Below are 14,377 nucleotides of genomic sequence, written 5' to 3'. Positions count from 1 at the left end.
GGTCCATTATTGTAGAGTGGCATACCAGGGAAATGGAGCCTGGTCTTCACAGTTATTCTTATTGCTGGACAGCTTTATGTGATGGGGATTCAACCCACCATACATTGTAAGATTGTGCTTGGGGTAGCTTAAATACCAGGCTCTTTCTAAGGAATGAATTGCCAAACAGTGAATCTGACAAAGGTTAATGATTGCTCTGTGGTAGGATAGGTTTTACGTTTTCTTATGTATTCTAGTTGTAACACATTGAAAGCTATTGAGTTACCCTGGATCTACATGTGGGTAGGGAGCTAGTTAATGTCAGTTGTTAGTTTTGGCAGCATTTATTTAAAGGCACACAAAATTTTTTTTCAATTTATAGCATAATATTGTGATTATCTGGGAGCATAAGGGGGGAGTCATGGTGCTTACAGGCATGAAATGCTTCTTCAATTATTCAAGCTTCAGCCCTAGTTTTTAGTCATAAATTCTAGTGTTGTGTTAGCAAGAAAAATAAGAGGACAAAATCCATTAGAAGCAGTGGGTGAAGTGTTCTAATGGTAGTACCTTCGTGTTGTAAAGCTGCCTCTTTCTTCCACATCACCATCAGGCTTTAATCTGCCTGTGTCTGACATAAGGAACTTGAGCATCTTCAGTTGTCCTTTAACTTGTAGGCACATGTGCTTGCCATTTCTTAACTTCTGGTTTTGGTGAGATAAACTAATTTTCAGTCCTCCAGTTGCTGGAATCACTATTTAAATTTACTTTACTCTTCCACTCCTTTTTATGAAGAGTAATTGTCAGAACTTGATATGATATTCCCATTGCTGTTGGTGCACCTCCCATGTTTTATTCAGCCTAGCCCTTCAATCATAGTGTCTTACCCAACATCTTCATCGTCCTCTGCATTTTTTTACATCTGTTTTGTCATAGGACGGAGTGCTGCATTCTTAAAAGTACTTCTTCAGTGATGGCTGGACTTTGGCTGCAATAAGACACTTTTTGTCTGCTTTCACATAGACTGCTTTCAAAGAATTTTATCTTTTTTGCTTACTCACATGAGCTGGGATCTTCTTAGGAGCCCGGGGGGTGGGGGGTGGGTTATTGACTTCTAATAACATTAACTAATTCAGGCCTGGGAACATATTCTTGTACAAACTGAATAAAATATACACCATCATTAATGATTTTTCAGTTACAGTCATATTACAGGATCTACTAGTTAGCCAGCTTTAATCTCTCTAATGTGTCATGTTGCTTCAGAATTGGTTTAGTTCCCTAATCAACATGTCATGGAGTAGCCAACTCTAATATATTACAGAGCATCTAGTAAATTGCATCAACATTATCACTTAAAAATAAAATCTATTGTTTTCCCAGGATTGATGGCACAGAAAGCAGGCTTATGATTTGTTTAAGTGGTGCTTTGGAAAATACTGGTGGGGAGCTGGCATTTTTCCAATCCTCTGCAGTTTCCAAGTTTTTCAAAGGCTTATTAAAAATTGATATTGATGGGCAAGCTTTTCAAGCTTTCGCAGCGTGGAATGGTCCCTCAAGAACAGATTGCACAGCCAACATCTGTGAAGGGAGAGACCTCTGCTCTGCAGCTTCAGAGAGTTAAATTACTCATCCCTGCCCTGAAGTTAGGAAACAGAGGCTGATGCAAAAGTAGGTGACTTTCACAAAATCTTGTTGCCAAGGAGCACTGAGCCCCCTGTTGTGACCAGATGACCAGAAACTGCCAGGCACCCTAGGTAGCTCCCTTCTAAACAGAAGAACACAAAAAGATCTGAAAGTGCAAAATAAATCTTATTGGTTGTGCCACTGGCCAAAGGGTGTGAAGCCCAGCCCTTAACAGCTGCTTGAAAGGAAAGTATGTCAAATTCATATACTACCTCTTCCTGTTACAGCTGCAGCCTGTTTCTTCTCTGATCTCCAGGCTGGGCCTTGGTTCCTACACAACTGCTGTGCCTTCAGCCCTATGCTCACTGAGACAGAAAGTGCTCAAGTGGTGGCCCTGTCACGTAGTATGCTCTGGGTTATGTAATCAAGTGCTTCATAGGGGTTTAGAACTACCAGTGCAGAAAAGAGAAAGCACTAAATGAAATGCCTGTGGAGGACAGCAATGAATTAGGTCATCTATTAAATTTTTCATCTCTTGAGTCTGTTCAAGCCCAGCAGCATCAGAAGCAGTATAAGTCTGAGAATTCAGAATCTTAAAATGAGAAAGTAATGGATGAAGAGGCCATTATGAAACAGATATACATGGAGCTGTATTGCTTTTCTCCCTTTTTTTTTCCTTTCTGAATACAGCAGCAGGACTTTTGTTTGCCAAACTGATTATATGTCCATCTTGGTTTTATCAACCTCCTTGCATATCAAGCTGAACATTAATCATTTGCTAAAAGGAAACTATCTCCTACTAGGGTGGATAATGCAGCATGAATGAAAGATATTTGACAGTCTTGCAGAGTTTGGAAAGAGGCAAAGTGATTTTATTTAATATAGGATTAAATCAGACCACAAGAAAAGTCTTGTTTTAACTCTTCTCTCCCCTTCTACATTGTATGAGTGATATAATCAAAATTTAAACGACTGTACATGGGCATAGCTGCCTTTCTATTGCTGGAGGTTAGCTGACTCATAGCAGCAGAAAGTAAAATCCTTGTGCTTTATAGTAGGTTTGCTACTTTTCAGTGATTTCCCCTTGGTTTCAGTGGTTTGAGTTGTTCTTCAGGACACCATTCCACTATTTGATAGCCCAATATATACTGATGAGAGTGTGATAATAATATTCTGCTACCTGCCTTCTCTTCCTTCACTTTTCATCCTATTGTCCCCTTGTTCAAACTCTTTATCAGCATTTGAACCGGGAAGATGAAAAATTATTTGTCACACTCTCAGCCTGTTATCGAGGTGCAGAACAGGGAGAAAAAAGGGTTTGTTTCTGGCTTATAACTAAAAATAAACTAGATGTGTGGTAATTTCTGTCACATGCGTTTAACAGAGTGCCTCTGTGTTTCTGCCTATGTGTTACTGGGATGCTTGATGCAATTTGGGTTGATGAAGGCTAGGTGGAGTAAATCTGAGCCAGTGGGGTGAGCAGTGCAAGGCTGAGGAAAGATGCAGGAAAACAGACCACAGATGGGCGAGATAAACAGGGTCCCTGGGCTGTGACTGAGGAGGCAGGTCTCTTTAATGGCTCTTAGCAACGCCCCTGCTCTGACGCTCCCTATATGTGAGGAAAATCAAATCAATATACTGTTCTTCAAACCACAATGCTGCAGCAGCAGCAGGGCATTGTGGCAGCCTTCATCTCTTAAATTCATCTTCGCTTTTCAGTGTGCTGATCTCTGGATATCCATCCTTACATCTCTGCTGAGGAAGACTCTGACTGCATCTTTAATTGGATTCCTTGAGCTCCCATGCACAACCTTCTTATTAGCAAGTATTAGGTAGGCAATTTTAAAGTGCTTTTGGATTTGCAGGCAGCTGTAATGTCGATCTGACAACCCTATTGTATTCTTTATAAACATAGTAGAAGCTTCTCTTTAAAACCTACTGTGTTTTAAATCTTGCTTTTTTTCTGTTTTTGTGGTTGGGTAGGGGGGACTGCTGTTTTCTCCTTCCTTTTAAAAAAGATGTGGCTAATTTGTGCTTTTGGAAAAGGACATTCCCTCATTGATCCCTCCCCTGTTCTGTGGAGCTATAACCCGGTGCACATACAGTTACTTTCAGTGTTGATGAATATCTGTTCAACTGTCTAACATTTAGGGCAGGCTGCTCACTCTTTTATCCTTTCATTTTCCTGTGCATACTTCAAAGGTGTGCACTGGGACTCTGCCCACTGAGTAAGTTCTCCCTTGTTTCTAGAGATGGCTAATAGAGGACCAAGCTATGGCTTAAGCCGAGAAGTTCAGGAAAAGATTGAACAGAAATACGACGCGGAATTAGAGTCTAGACTGGTGAACTGGATTATTGTACAGTGTGGAGAACAGATAGAGCACCCTCCTCCTGGAAGGCAACATTTTCAGACCTGGTTGATGGATGGAACAGTGAGTGTTTTGTCCAATTGCCCACTTTAATGTTTTTATCTGCACAGTTCTCCTGTGTTCTGTCTTCATTTAGATAAATTGATCAGAGCTCATGGTCAGTGCAGAAATATATGTCTTAGAATCTGATTTATTTCCTTTTGGCCAAGAGTCTTAATCTCAGAATATAAATTATCCTACTAGTGCACTGAGATCAGTACAATATTTATGATTCTTATGAGTCATGCATGTTTTATATATGAGTCATTCCTTCAGCTTTTTCTCTCATGCAGTTAAATGAGATCTTTTTTTTAAAACAAGATGTATATTTTTATCTTAAAGAAATAATCAGTGTTGACAAGGAAAGGCAAAGAGATATTGCAAATTTGAAGGACAGGATTGTGTCATAACTGTCTTCTTGGGAATAATTCTGTAGCTAAAACATTGTATTCCATTGGTTTATTGAACAACAGGCAGATGCTGCTGTTTGCAGCAGCTGTAAGACTATGCTAATCATTGAATCTCTGCCAAAGTGACTTTAACAACATTTCAATTGATATTGCTTATTTTTTGGCTTGGGCGTCAGGCTTCTTCTCTGTCAGTTGTTATATAACCTCTACCAGTGATTGCTTTGTTGTTTCTAGCAGATTAGGATTTATATGGTTATCCTTTTGCCTCAGTTAATGAAAGCTTTAATGCTTTTCTAATATACTTTGATTATTATCAATTCACTTTTTTGTTTTTAACTGAAGAAATTATGTCCCTAACAGAAACTGGCCAGGTCAAAAGCATTTTGCAACATCATTTCATGAGCACAAATTGCCTTCTAGTTTGGTGCCTGCTTTCTAATTTTGTTTCTGTCTTTATCTCTCAGCTGTTATGCAAGTTAATAAACAGTTTGCATCCAAAGGGAAATGAGCCTATTGCAAAGATCTCTGAATCAAAAATGGCTTTCAAGCAGATGGAACAAATATCTCAGTTCTTAAAAGCTGCTGAAATCTACGGAGTAAGAACAACAGATATTTTCCAGACAGTGGATTTATGGGAAGGTAAAAATAATAAACTGAAAGTCAGTTTACAGTCTTCATTTTACTTTGTTTTGATGTGCATTTTGTCTCGGCATATTCTCTAATGTAATTATCTTTTGTTTCTGTTTGCCTTACCTCATTACCATGTTCTTCCAGTGCTGCATTGTTTCCTCTGAGGGATTTATATTGCCCTGAGGGCATAACAGAACCCTTCCAAGCTCACGTGTTATCCAAAACCCCATCATTCTGATAGAAATTCACAGGCCTGATAAAACAACTGTTCTCTCTGCTAATTATTTTAAAGTAAATAGCTCCTAATAAGAACATCTGATTTTCTGATGACAAAATTTTGTTGCAGTCTTCAAATTATAAGCAAAACTTAAATTTGAGCTAAGAAATGCATTCCCAGGAGTATATGTGCCTCTGTGAAGCTTATGAGGGTTCATTTATGACTTGTGAGAAACAAAACTCACTGCTTAATGCCATGTTAGCTGACCTTCTCTCTCTAAGGAGACTTTTAGGAGAGGTCACTATGGCAAGAGCAAAAAAAAACTCGGGGTACTCCTGTGGTTTTACAGTGAGGCAGGTGAAGTCTCCCTCCCAGGCTCGAAATGGAAACTGCTTGTTCTAGTTGCTGAAGAGCTGAGTCATTTGTGCATTAATGGGGCTGGTTTTGCTCACTTCTATGGTGGTACATCCCAACCTGGTGCTCAAACCAAACACACTGTATATCCTGCATCTCCCTTGATAAGGTGATGCAATGCTTTGGCTAAGTGCTCAGAGCAAAGACAGCTGCAGAGCAGTGAAAGGCAAATATGAAAGGATTAAAAATCTTCCATGAGAATCAAACAGTGGAAAGAGGAAAACAATCCACTGAGAAAGCTGGCCAGCATAGTTTGTGTAGGAGTACATATCAAGAGAAAAAAGTGGTGTGTGTTTTCACAGGCAGTTGGAATACATGTGGAAGAGATCATTCCTCTGAAGGACAGCTGGAGAAATGAAAGACTAGGGAGCTCTTCATGAATGGATTGGAGGGAAAGGACATACTGACAGATGATGTTACTGGGATCTGTAAATGTCTTAGAGTGCCAGATTTGCTTGACAAATCCGTACCCTTGGCACAAGGGCAGGATTGTTTCTTCCAATTTAGTCTTTAGTGTTTTATGCAATCTATCTTTACATGTCTTAAGTGAAGGGATTTTCACTTCCCTGAAGTAGCACCTTCCCACCCCTCAGCCTAGCAGACTGTTGAGAGAGAAGCTCCATCTAACTTGTAAGGGATGATAATTGTTCATTTCAGATGTTGTTCTTTACAGTCTTTTGCAACTCATAATGGCTTCCCACCATGCATATGAAAATATGGTACATTGATCCTTATGAGGAAAAGGACTTGCTTTGAAGACATAATGCTCTAACTGCTAGTGGCTGTCTCCTAATTTCCTTTCACTCATCACCTTTTCTCAACAGACATAAGGTGAAAAAATAGTAACTTCTAGGGGACAGGAAGTCAAAACACAACTTGTAACCTAGGAGGAAGACATACAAAGCTTTTCTTCACTGTTATTTTAAGACTTCCCAAACCTAATCTGTAACTCCTTACTTTCCCACTCCCTTTTCATCCTCCCTGCTGCTCATTTCAGTGCCGGGATGACATAGTATGTCTGTCCAGTAGGGAGAGCTCTTTGTGTCTCACTGTAACTCTGACCTCTGGCATCTGTGCTGCTTCAGGGCTGAATTGTCTGGACAGGGATGCCTTAGCTGGGCAGAAAGGACAATCTCTATTTCACTGTTTCATAATTGCAGCACTCCTACACTTCACACCATAATCTCTTTAGAAAGAGAAATGTCAATGTATGTTTATAGGGAAAGAAAAGTGTGTGACTGAGAAACAGCTTTCCCCTGGCACTAATTGTTTTCCATGAGCTTTTGCTTTGAAATGCTTAGCAATGATTAATGAAAATATTTTAGGATATGATTTGCTGTTGGCTGTTTCAAACTCACTCAGTCCATTTATTGCACTTTTCTTCATCTCTTTGGCTTCTTGATCCAGGGGAAGTATCACCTCTTTTTTGGCCCCTTCTTGCATAAATGTACTGTGCTGCGCAGCTTTCCCTGATCCACACCCAAGACATGTTTGCTGCCTTTTACAGATCCCTCCTTGATACACTTCCAGGCAGGCAAGAGGCAGGTGAATCACTGGGTATTTTTTCAACATTTACAAAAAAAGCATTTCAGGAGTACTCTGCAGAGCGGTTCTCCATCTTTGTTAGAACTTTCTCCTTTCTGGACCTGGAGAGGAGGTCCTTCCAGATAGGTTTCGCCTAAAGAGAAAGGCTTGGAACAAGAAGTGAGCAGAGACCCCTTCCTCCTTGTTTTAAAAACAGTGCCAAATTCCTCTACAACACTGTGCTATTCAAAGCACACTGCAGAGGACACTGAAATGCAGGAGTGTCATCAGTGTGGGTCCCTGAAGAGAGGCTGAAGCTGTGGGCTAGGTGGACAGCCCACATGGCTGTCAATAAACAAGTACTAGAGCTAAGGGAAGGCACTGACTACAATTTGCTGCAATACCAGGCTTTAGGGAAGGTGTATGATCCCTTCTGTCAGGTAACTGCACTGAAAATGTAAAATTTTTCCCTGCTTTTTTTTTTTTTTTTTATGCTGACCATCAAGCCCTATGTATCCTTTGCTGGAGGAGGGCAAGTGACACAAGACCACTTGGATTGAGGTCTTCCCTCACCCACAGCACTCCTCATATGTAGCAAGGAGTCTCTGAAGAGCAGAGCTGTGGCTTTGTTTTGTCACATGTCATTCAGCTCCCATTTACCCAGTTTTCCCCCTGCAGCATCTCCCACTTGTCAAATGTGACAAATAAAGCAGAGCTGAGCACAGAGTGTGTGTGTGTGGGGGGGCTGCCAGATGGCTCTGCAAGGCTGATCATCATATTTCACTGCCTGTCTTTTGTTCCTTTTGCTTTTTTCCTTTGCTTGCCATCATTATTCAGCTGATTCACTTTTAAATCCTTCTCCACATCTCTTTTCATCCCAGGCAGTCACTGCTCTCCTGCTATACAGGAGGCATCCCAAGGACATTGTATGTGGCATCTGTTACAGCATATGGTACATCTGCTGCTGTGGGAGCTCTCAGGTTCCTGCCTCATGCTCCTCTGGGTGCACCTGCAGATGTGTGTGTGGGGAATGTCAGCTCTGTGGCTGCCCTCCCCAGCAAGGACCCTTCTGATGCAGTTTGCCTTAAATACAGTAAAATACATAAGTTCTGGAGGGCTGACAATTTATTTTATGAACAAATAGTCCCCTGCAGATAGGATTTTTAAAAACTTTAGTAGTCTGTATGACAGCCACAGTTGGAAGCTGATAGATGTTTTCAGCTTTAGTGTGCTGTCCTCACTTCAGCCACTGTGTTACAGAGCCCTGGACTGCATCTGCCTGTAATCAGGGTGATGCACTGCAGAAACCCAGAGTGTGCACTGCTCCTTTCCTTCTACACTCCAACTCATCTACAGTGATGCCCATTAATATTGGTCCACTGGAGGTATTTCTGAATTCTGTTATCATCATGTCTCTGGTGTCTCCTTTTTTCTGAATTGGTTGTTTTCACATATGTAGAGCCAGAATCAGATCTGTTAACTAGATACATTACTTTAGGAAAGAGGAAGAACTGGAATGAAAGAGGCAAGGGGAGTAAAAGAAATGCTTATGGAAGGATTTCATAAGGAAGAGGCAAAAGGTAGATCAGATTTCCAATAACTTACTACCTCACACAAATTGGAAATACCTGCTGCAACTTATTTTCACTAGAAAGCATTCCAAAAAGTAGCATGTCTGGATTGGGTAATGAGTTATGTAACTTTTATTTGGCTAAAGCTGAGACAAGCCCTGACTTTCTGAACTGAGAAATGAAGTAAGATAGCATAGGGAGAACATGAAAAATAGTGGACCAAATGGGAGAAATTAAAGGTATGAAACTGAATAGCATCATAGTAAGCAGGAAGGTTTAGGAAGGTGCTTTGATGGTTAATTTGGGAAGGACTGATAGAATTTATCTGCACAAGAGCTCCCAGAACTGCTGTGAGCTTTGTTAGCACAGGGATTAAACTGACTCTGAATAAACTGAAACACACCACACACTATTTAACACACTATTCTCCTTCAGCCACATTTTACTGACTATATTACCATTATTTGCATACCAAAATAATCTTTCCTTAGAAGAAAATTTTGTCAAAGTGATTCTACAGACTTAAAATGGTATGGAGGAAGGCATTAAAATAATTAAAGGCCTGGAAATCTAGAAATGCCTGAAAAACTAAGTTTTGCTTTAACTCCATCCCTTTGTTGACTTTAATAAGCTCTTGCATGTCAGTACTTTCATTTCAGCAATGGTAAAATAGCATTCATAATTCTATTAATGCACATCTTCAGGGACCTGGGAGAGTTAGTTAATACATCAGATAAAACTGGTTTTCAGTGTGCCAAGCTATTTGTTGAACAAAGATTTCCTACATTAATTTCACTGTCTGGCTTTCTAGGGAAGGACATGGCAGCAGTGCAGAGAACCTTAATGGCTTTGGGCAGTTTGGCGGTCACCAAGGATGATGGCTGCTACAAAGGAGATCCGTCCTGGTTCCACAGGTAAAGTCCGGAGCTCAGCTGCCCAGAGCTATCTTCCCTGGGAAGCTGGTAATATCATCTGCCTTTAGGCTTTAAGGAAATTTATTTGGAAAGGAAGGGAAGAATATTTCCCAAGTTTCCTTGTAATAGTGAGGTTTTTCTCTCTGGAGGCTAGAGACGGGAAGCAGGAAAAATTTGTCATCAGGTTTGCTCTCTCACATCAGATAGCAGACAGAAAGACTAAGGAAGACAAGGCTGTTGAGGATGTCTGTGAACCCTCAAGTAGCAACCCCTTCACTTAGCAAAGAGAAGGTGGCATGAAGTCTCTTTACTTTTTTCAGACAAAAATGATTTAATTTCCTAGGCTTCTTTATTCTTGGGGAGCACTGCTTATCTGTGAAGAAGTCTCTGTCTTGGCAAAGCTGTTTATTTGTTCTGAAGTTCCATTTATTTTGGCTAGAGAGGCTGTAAAACAGGGACAGGAAGAAAAGGAAATCCTCCCACAGTTACTCTCCTGCCCCACAGGCATATTATTGACATAAGTTTCTGCCATCCAAGAGTATCTCTTACACAGAAATGTCGAAGGCAGGTTAGCAAAAAGAGTTCTGACTGCTTGTCTTCTCTTTGCTTGAATTTTCTGATGTCTAGGTGAGGCTCAGCAAAAATAAAGCAAGCTTCACTTTGTCTTAAACACTGAGCAGATTTAAACTCTGTTTAAATCTGAGATTTGAATTTCAGGTGAATAAATGCAAACTCCTATGCATTGTTTTTATAAAGTCAGGTTACATTAACTTAATACACTACACAAATAGATTTATATTTATGGAATATAATTAGGTTTAAAATTTATTTCAAATCTAGTTACATTCTTTAATATAAACCAGACATGAAATCACTATGACACAGACAGGCTTATTTGTTTTATGTAACTAAAACAAAGTCCCACATAGAAAAAATAATTTTCATCTGGACTCTTAACTGTGCATGGGAACAGCTTTTTATGCTATGGATGAAGATATGATCACCTCCCTTCTCTTCTAGCTGTCTGTCCAACCCATACTACTTGGATAGCCAGCCATATCCATTGCAGTCCCTGTGAAGTACCATGTTACAGTTGCTGCCTTAAGGAAAACCAGTGTTATGGCATGTTGCCAGTCAGGAGCTGTTTCCTGAGTAGCTTCCCTATCCCTTCAGGCAGACCAAACCCCCTCACTGCCACCCAGTGTTACTCATAATTCAGGGCTTTCAGGATGATTCTTAATCGCCTTAAGTTGAATTGAGAGACCAGTATCAAACAGAGTAAGAATATCCATGCAGGGATCTACAGTGATTAGGATAATGCCACACTTGAGGTAAGCCATTTGACTTTCTATTGCCAGTGTCTTACATTCCCAGTGCCATCAGACTGATGTCCCCGTCCTTGCATAGCAAGATTCATGGATCCATAGCTGTTTGTTATTCTGTGGCTTGGCAAACACAAGCACTTGTGTAAAGTTGGCACAAAAATTTGGCAGATCTGGTGGGCTCAGTTTTAGGAAACAGTGATGCCAGACAGGCCAAACAGAACTTGACATAGTGTGAGACGTGGCAGGTGAGTAGACTTGCCTTCGTCTCTTTTCTTAGTCTCAGTTAAGGCCATTTCCACTCATCTAAAACCAAATCTCATACATGTTATCTGTAAGACCATCATATACTAAATGTGGGGCTTGTGATGGTAAAAATAGCGCTATATGATCCAAACCATATATGTAATCAACTTTTATTAGCCTAATCAGGCTATCCTTTAGTCTCTCCTTTTATTTCTTCTTTGCAGTTCTCATTTTTTTCTCTGTTTAATTACATTTTGACCTTCTGTGGAAGTACTCATCAACATAGCAAAAAAATTCAAGGAGGAAGGAGAAAAGAACAATAGAATACTTTCCTGTTTTTTTAATTAAAATAGAGGCAGACACAGTGAACCTGAGATTCAATTAGGTAATAGGAGTTGTTCTAAAAACATCCTCTCGTGAAGATCCTGGCAGTAGTTTGCTGCCTGTGTAAGTATTCTGGAAAAAAAAATTAAGCAGCAGTGAGAGGGGCCTGCTTTCTGAGGCACCGCAGTTCTGTGTGCCTCCCCCAAAACAGTGAGTTTTCTGGCAAGAGCTGTGGGATCTGAGAGCCTGTGGTGGGCCTCTATGAGCCCTCTTATTAGTCTACACTTCACCACTTGAGGACTTATTCTGGAAAATGACTGGTCAGCCCTGGTGTCCTGTGGATCTTTCTCCCCCTTCCACTTTGCTGGGCTTTCACGTGGACTTGAGTTCATCTCCTGTAATTTCCTGAACACCCTGAGCCTAACAGAGGGTTTAAGTGCGTTTTTGGACTTGAGCCAGGGTTGTCAGCACAGTGCAGGATCTCACCCTCATAGAGAGGATCATGTTGATGGTTTTCAATCACAGCAGGTACCTAACCTAGTATTCTCACCTAGTGGAGGGATGGGGAAGAAAAGGGGAACTATAACTCGATGCCATACTGCTCCGTAACCTGTAACCTAATCACAGGACAAACAGACACAGCACGGAAATAGATTCTACCCATGTGGAAGTAGAGTCTGGTAGTCCCTCAGTCTGGGACTCTGCTGATTTATATGCCTCATTTGATAACAACAGGCTGATCCTTCTCCATCCTAAATTGCTTGTTTTCCTCACCTAGTAGAAATGAAAGGTGAATCCAAGACAAACATTTTCTTGTGAGGCAGCGGAGTGCAAACTTTTCTCCTTCTGCTTAGCTGCCACTTTGGCCTTCAGTGCTATTTTCAGGGAGAAATAGGCTTTTTTATGCTCCAACAAAGGTTCATTGATCCAAAGGGCTTTTGAGACCAGGGATACTGAACAAAGTGGTCAGTATGTTTTGGCAGAAGATAAAGAACTGTCCTACAGTTAAGACACAGGTGCAAGGTGCAAAGCCTATTGCTTAGGAGGTGAGAGATCTGGAAATGGCAACAAGGCAAACATTCTGTCCTGCCGACAACCAATGTCCCCTCTGCAAAAATGATTAAGTCCCTTCTCTGACCCACTGCTGTTCTGGGTACACTCAGCTTTTATTTCATCCACTGAGTTAAATTACACCAGTTTTTACTGTTGCTCTATATGGGTATCAACTTGTAGTACAGCACAGGTAAGTGTCTTACGGATCGGATCCCATGGACTGCAGCTGTTAAGAGCTATTGTGCTGAACAAAAATTAACCCTATTTTGTGCTTTATATACAACACTGTATAAATAGTTTACCTGTCACAGCTTCTGGGGAAGTCTCTTGGAGTTCTGCAATAACAGGGACAGTAAAAGTCTAAAGTATTGTAGGTTTGAGTAGAGCATTACTTCTGCAGGAAAGCAATTAGCCCAGCCAGTACTGTCCAGCACGTGGGATGGGGCAAATGACTTAATGCATTACAAGGGATATGAGCCAGTCCCAGATTGATTTTCATGATCACAATCTCTGTGTGATTTCATGATCACTACACAGAATGATATGCATGTATGTTGCTTTTTTTGTGTGTATCTGGACAGGAAAGCACAGCAGAATCGACGAGGATTTTCAGAAGAGCAGCTTCGGCAGGGACAGAATGTAATAGGCCTTCAGATGGGGAGCAACAAAGGAGCATCACAGTCGGGTATGACAGGCTATGGGATGCCAAGGCAGATTATCTAAAAGCATCTCTCTCTGTGGAGAAAACACTCTTTCTGCGGCATGGTCTGTTAAGGAAAAAAAAAATAGAAAGAAAAAAAATGCTTATTAGTTCCTTTTGCCTGGTTTTTAAAAGTTAGTGCTCTCTAATGTTTGGGGCATTTTTGGTTTGGTTTGTTTTCTTTGCAGCTGCAAGAGCTCACCTAGGAACTTGGGTTTTTGTGGTAGTGTGTGTCAGTTCACAGCACGTGTGCACTGCTGCCTCCTACTTTTCACTTCTGAACTATGCAAAGACAATTATTCTGTATTAATTTATTTGCAAAGTGTTATCTTCCATATTTGTCTCACACTGCACTTGTATTTCAACCAATAACCTCATTCTTCAATTAGTGATGATATTGTTTGACTGAAGAATAAAGACAAAATAAAGATACCTCAAAGACTCATTATTTAAAGGAGGTAAAAGCTGAAACCAACAACCACATGGTACAGTGCAGATGAGTTAAATATTTTCCATGGTCAGTCTCTCTTATCTCTAACCCAGAGCGCTCTCTGAGTGACTGCCTGCTATAGTGTTTACAGTCTGTGTTACATGTTCAATTTAGTGTTTGTCTAAAGGCACACCCAAAGTATTTTCCTGAAAAGAAGAAAAGATTTATTATCCACTGAGTCTGATTCATGTAGTCCCAGCCAATTTAGCTCAGATTTTTCTTGACCTAGTATGCTGGGTCATCTGCAGCCCATATACTTGTGGAGCAAGCTAAAATCAGTTTTATAGGGAAAGCAAAAGCTGTGTGTGAAAACAAAGCAAAGCAAGGATTAATTCACTATTTCCCATTGGCAGGTAGACATTTATTTGCTTCCTGGAAAGCATGGCCTCAGCATGCATGATGGTTACTTGTCACCACAGTTATTCTCTTCTTCCTCTTCCCTGAGCTTTTGCTGCTGACCATGACACAATACATATGGGATATCCTTTGGGCAGGTGGGGTCAGCTGTTCCAGCTGTGCATCTCCCAGCTTCTTGCCCACTTACTTGTGGGG

The 14,377-nt window shown here is 40.7% G+C and overlaps 2 protein-coding genes across 2 annotated transcripts in view; both read left to right on the top strand.

Annotated features, from left to right (window-relative positions):
- Positions 1-3,046: 3,046 nt before the first annotated feature.
- TAGLN3 (transgelin 3) lies at positions 3,047-13,767 on the top strand. Its single transcript, XM_030950744.1, has 5 exons — positions 3,047-3,434; positions 3,853-4,034; positions 4,885-5,059; positions 9,588-9,690; positions 13,217-13,767. Exons 2-5 carry the CDS (start codon positions 3,855-3,857, stop codon positions 13,356-13,358), a joined length of 600 nt encoding a protein of 199 aa, XP_030806604.1. The 5' UTR covers positions 3,047-3,434; positions 3,853-3,854; the 3' UTR covers positions 13,359-13,767.
- The window catches only part of TMPRSS7 (transmembrane serine protease 7), a 52,550-nt gene continuing 51,398 nt past the window's right edge, over positions 13,226-14,377 (top strand). The window contains exon 1 of the mRNA XM_030950757.1: positions 13,226-13,320. The gene's annotated coding sequence lies outside the window, so the exon portion shown is untranslated. The remainder of the gene's footprint in view (positions 13,321-14,377) is intronic.

This window comes from Camarhynchus parvulus, chromosome 1, assembly GCF_901933205.1.
Source record: "Camarhynchus parvulus chromosome 1, STF_HiC, whole genome shotgun sequence".
Lineage (NCBI taxonomy): Eukaryota > Metazoa > Chordata > Aves > Passeriformes > Thraupidae > Camarhynchus > Camarhynchus parvulus.
Note: the sequence above shows the minus strand (reverse complement) of the source record. Positions and strands in the feature narration are given on the sequence as shown.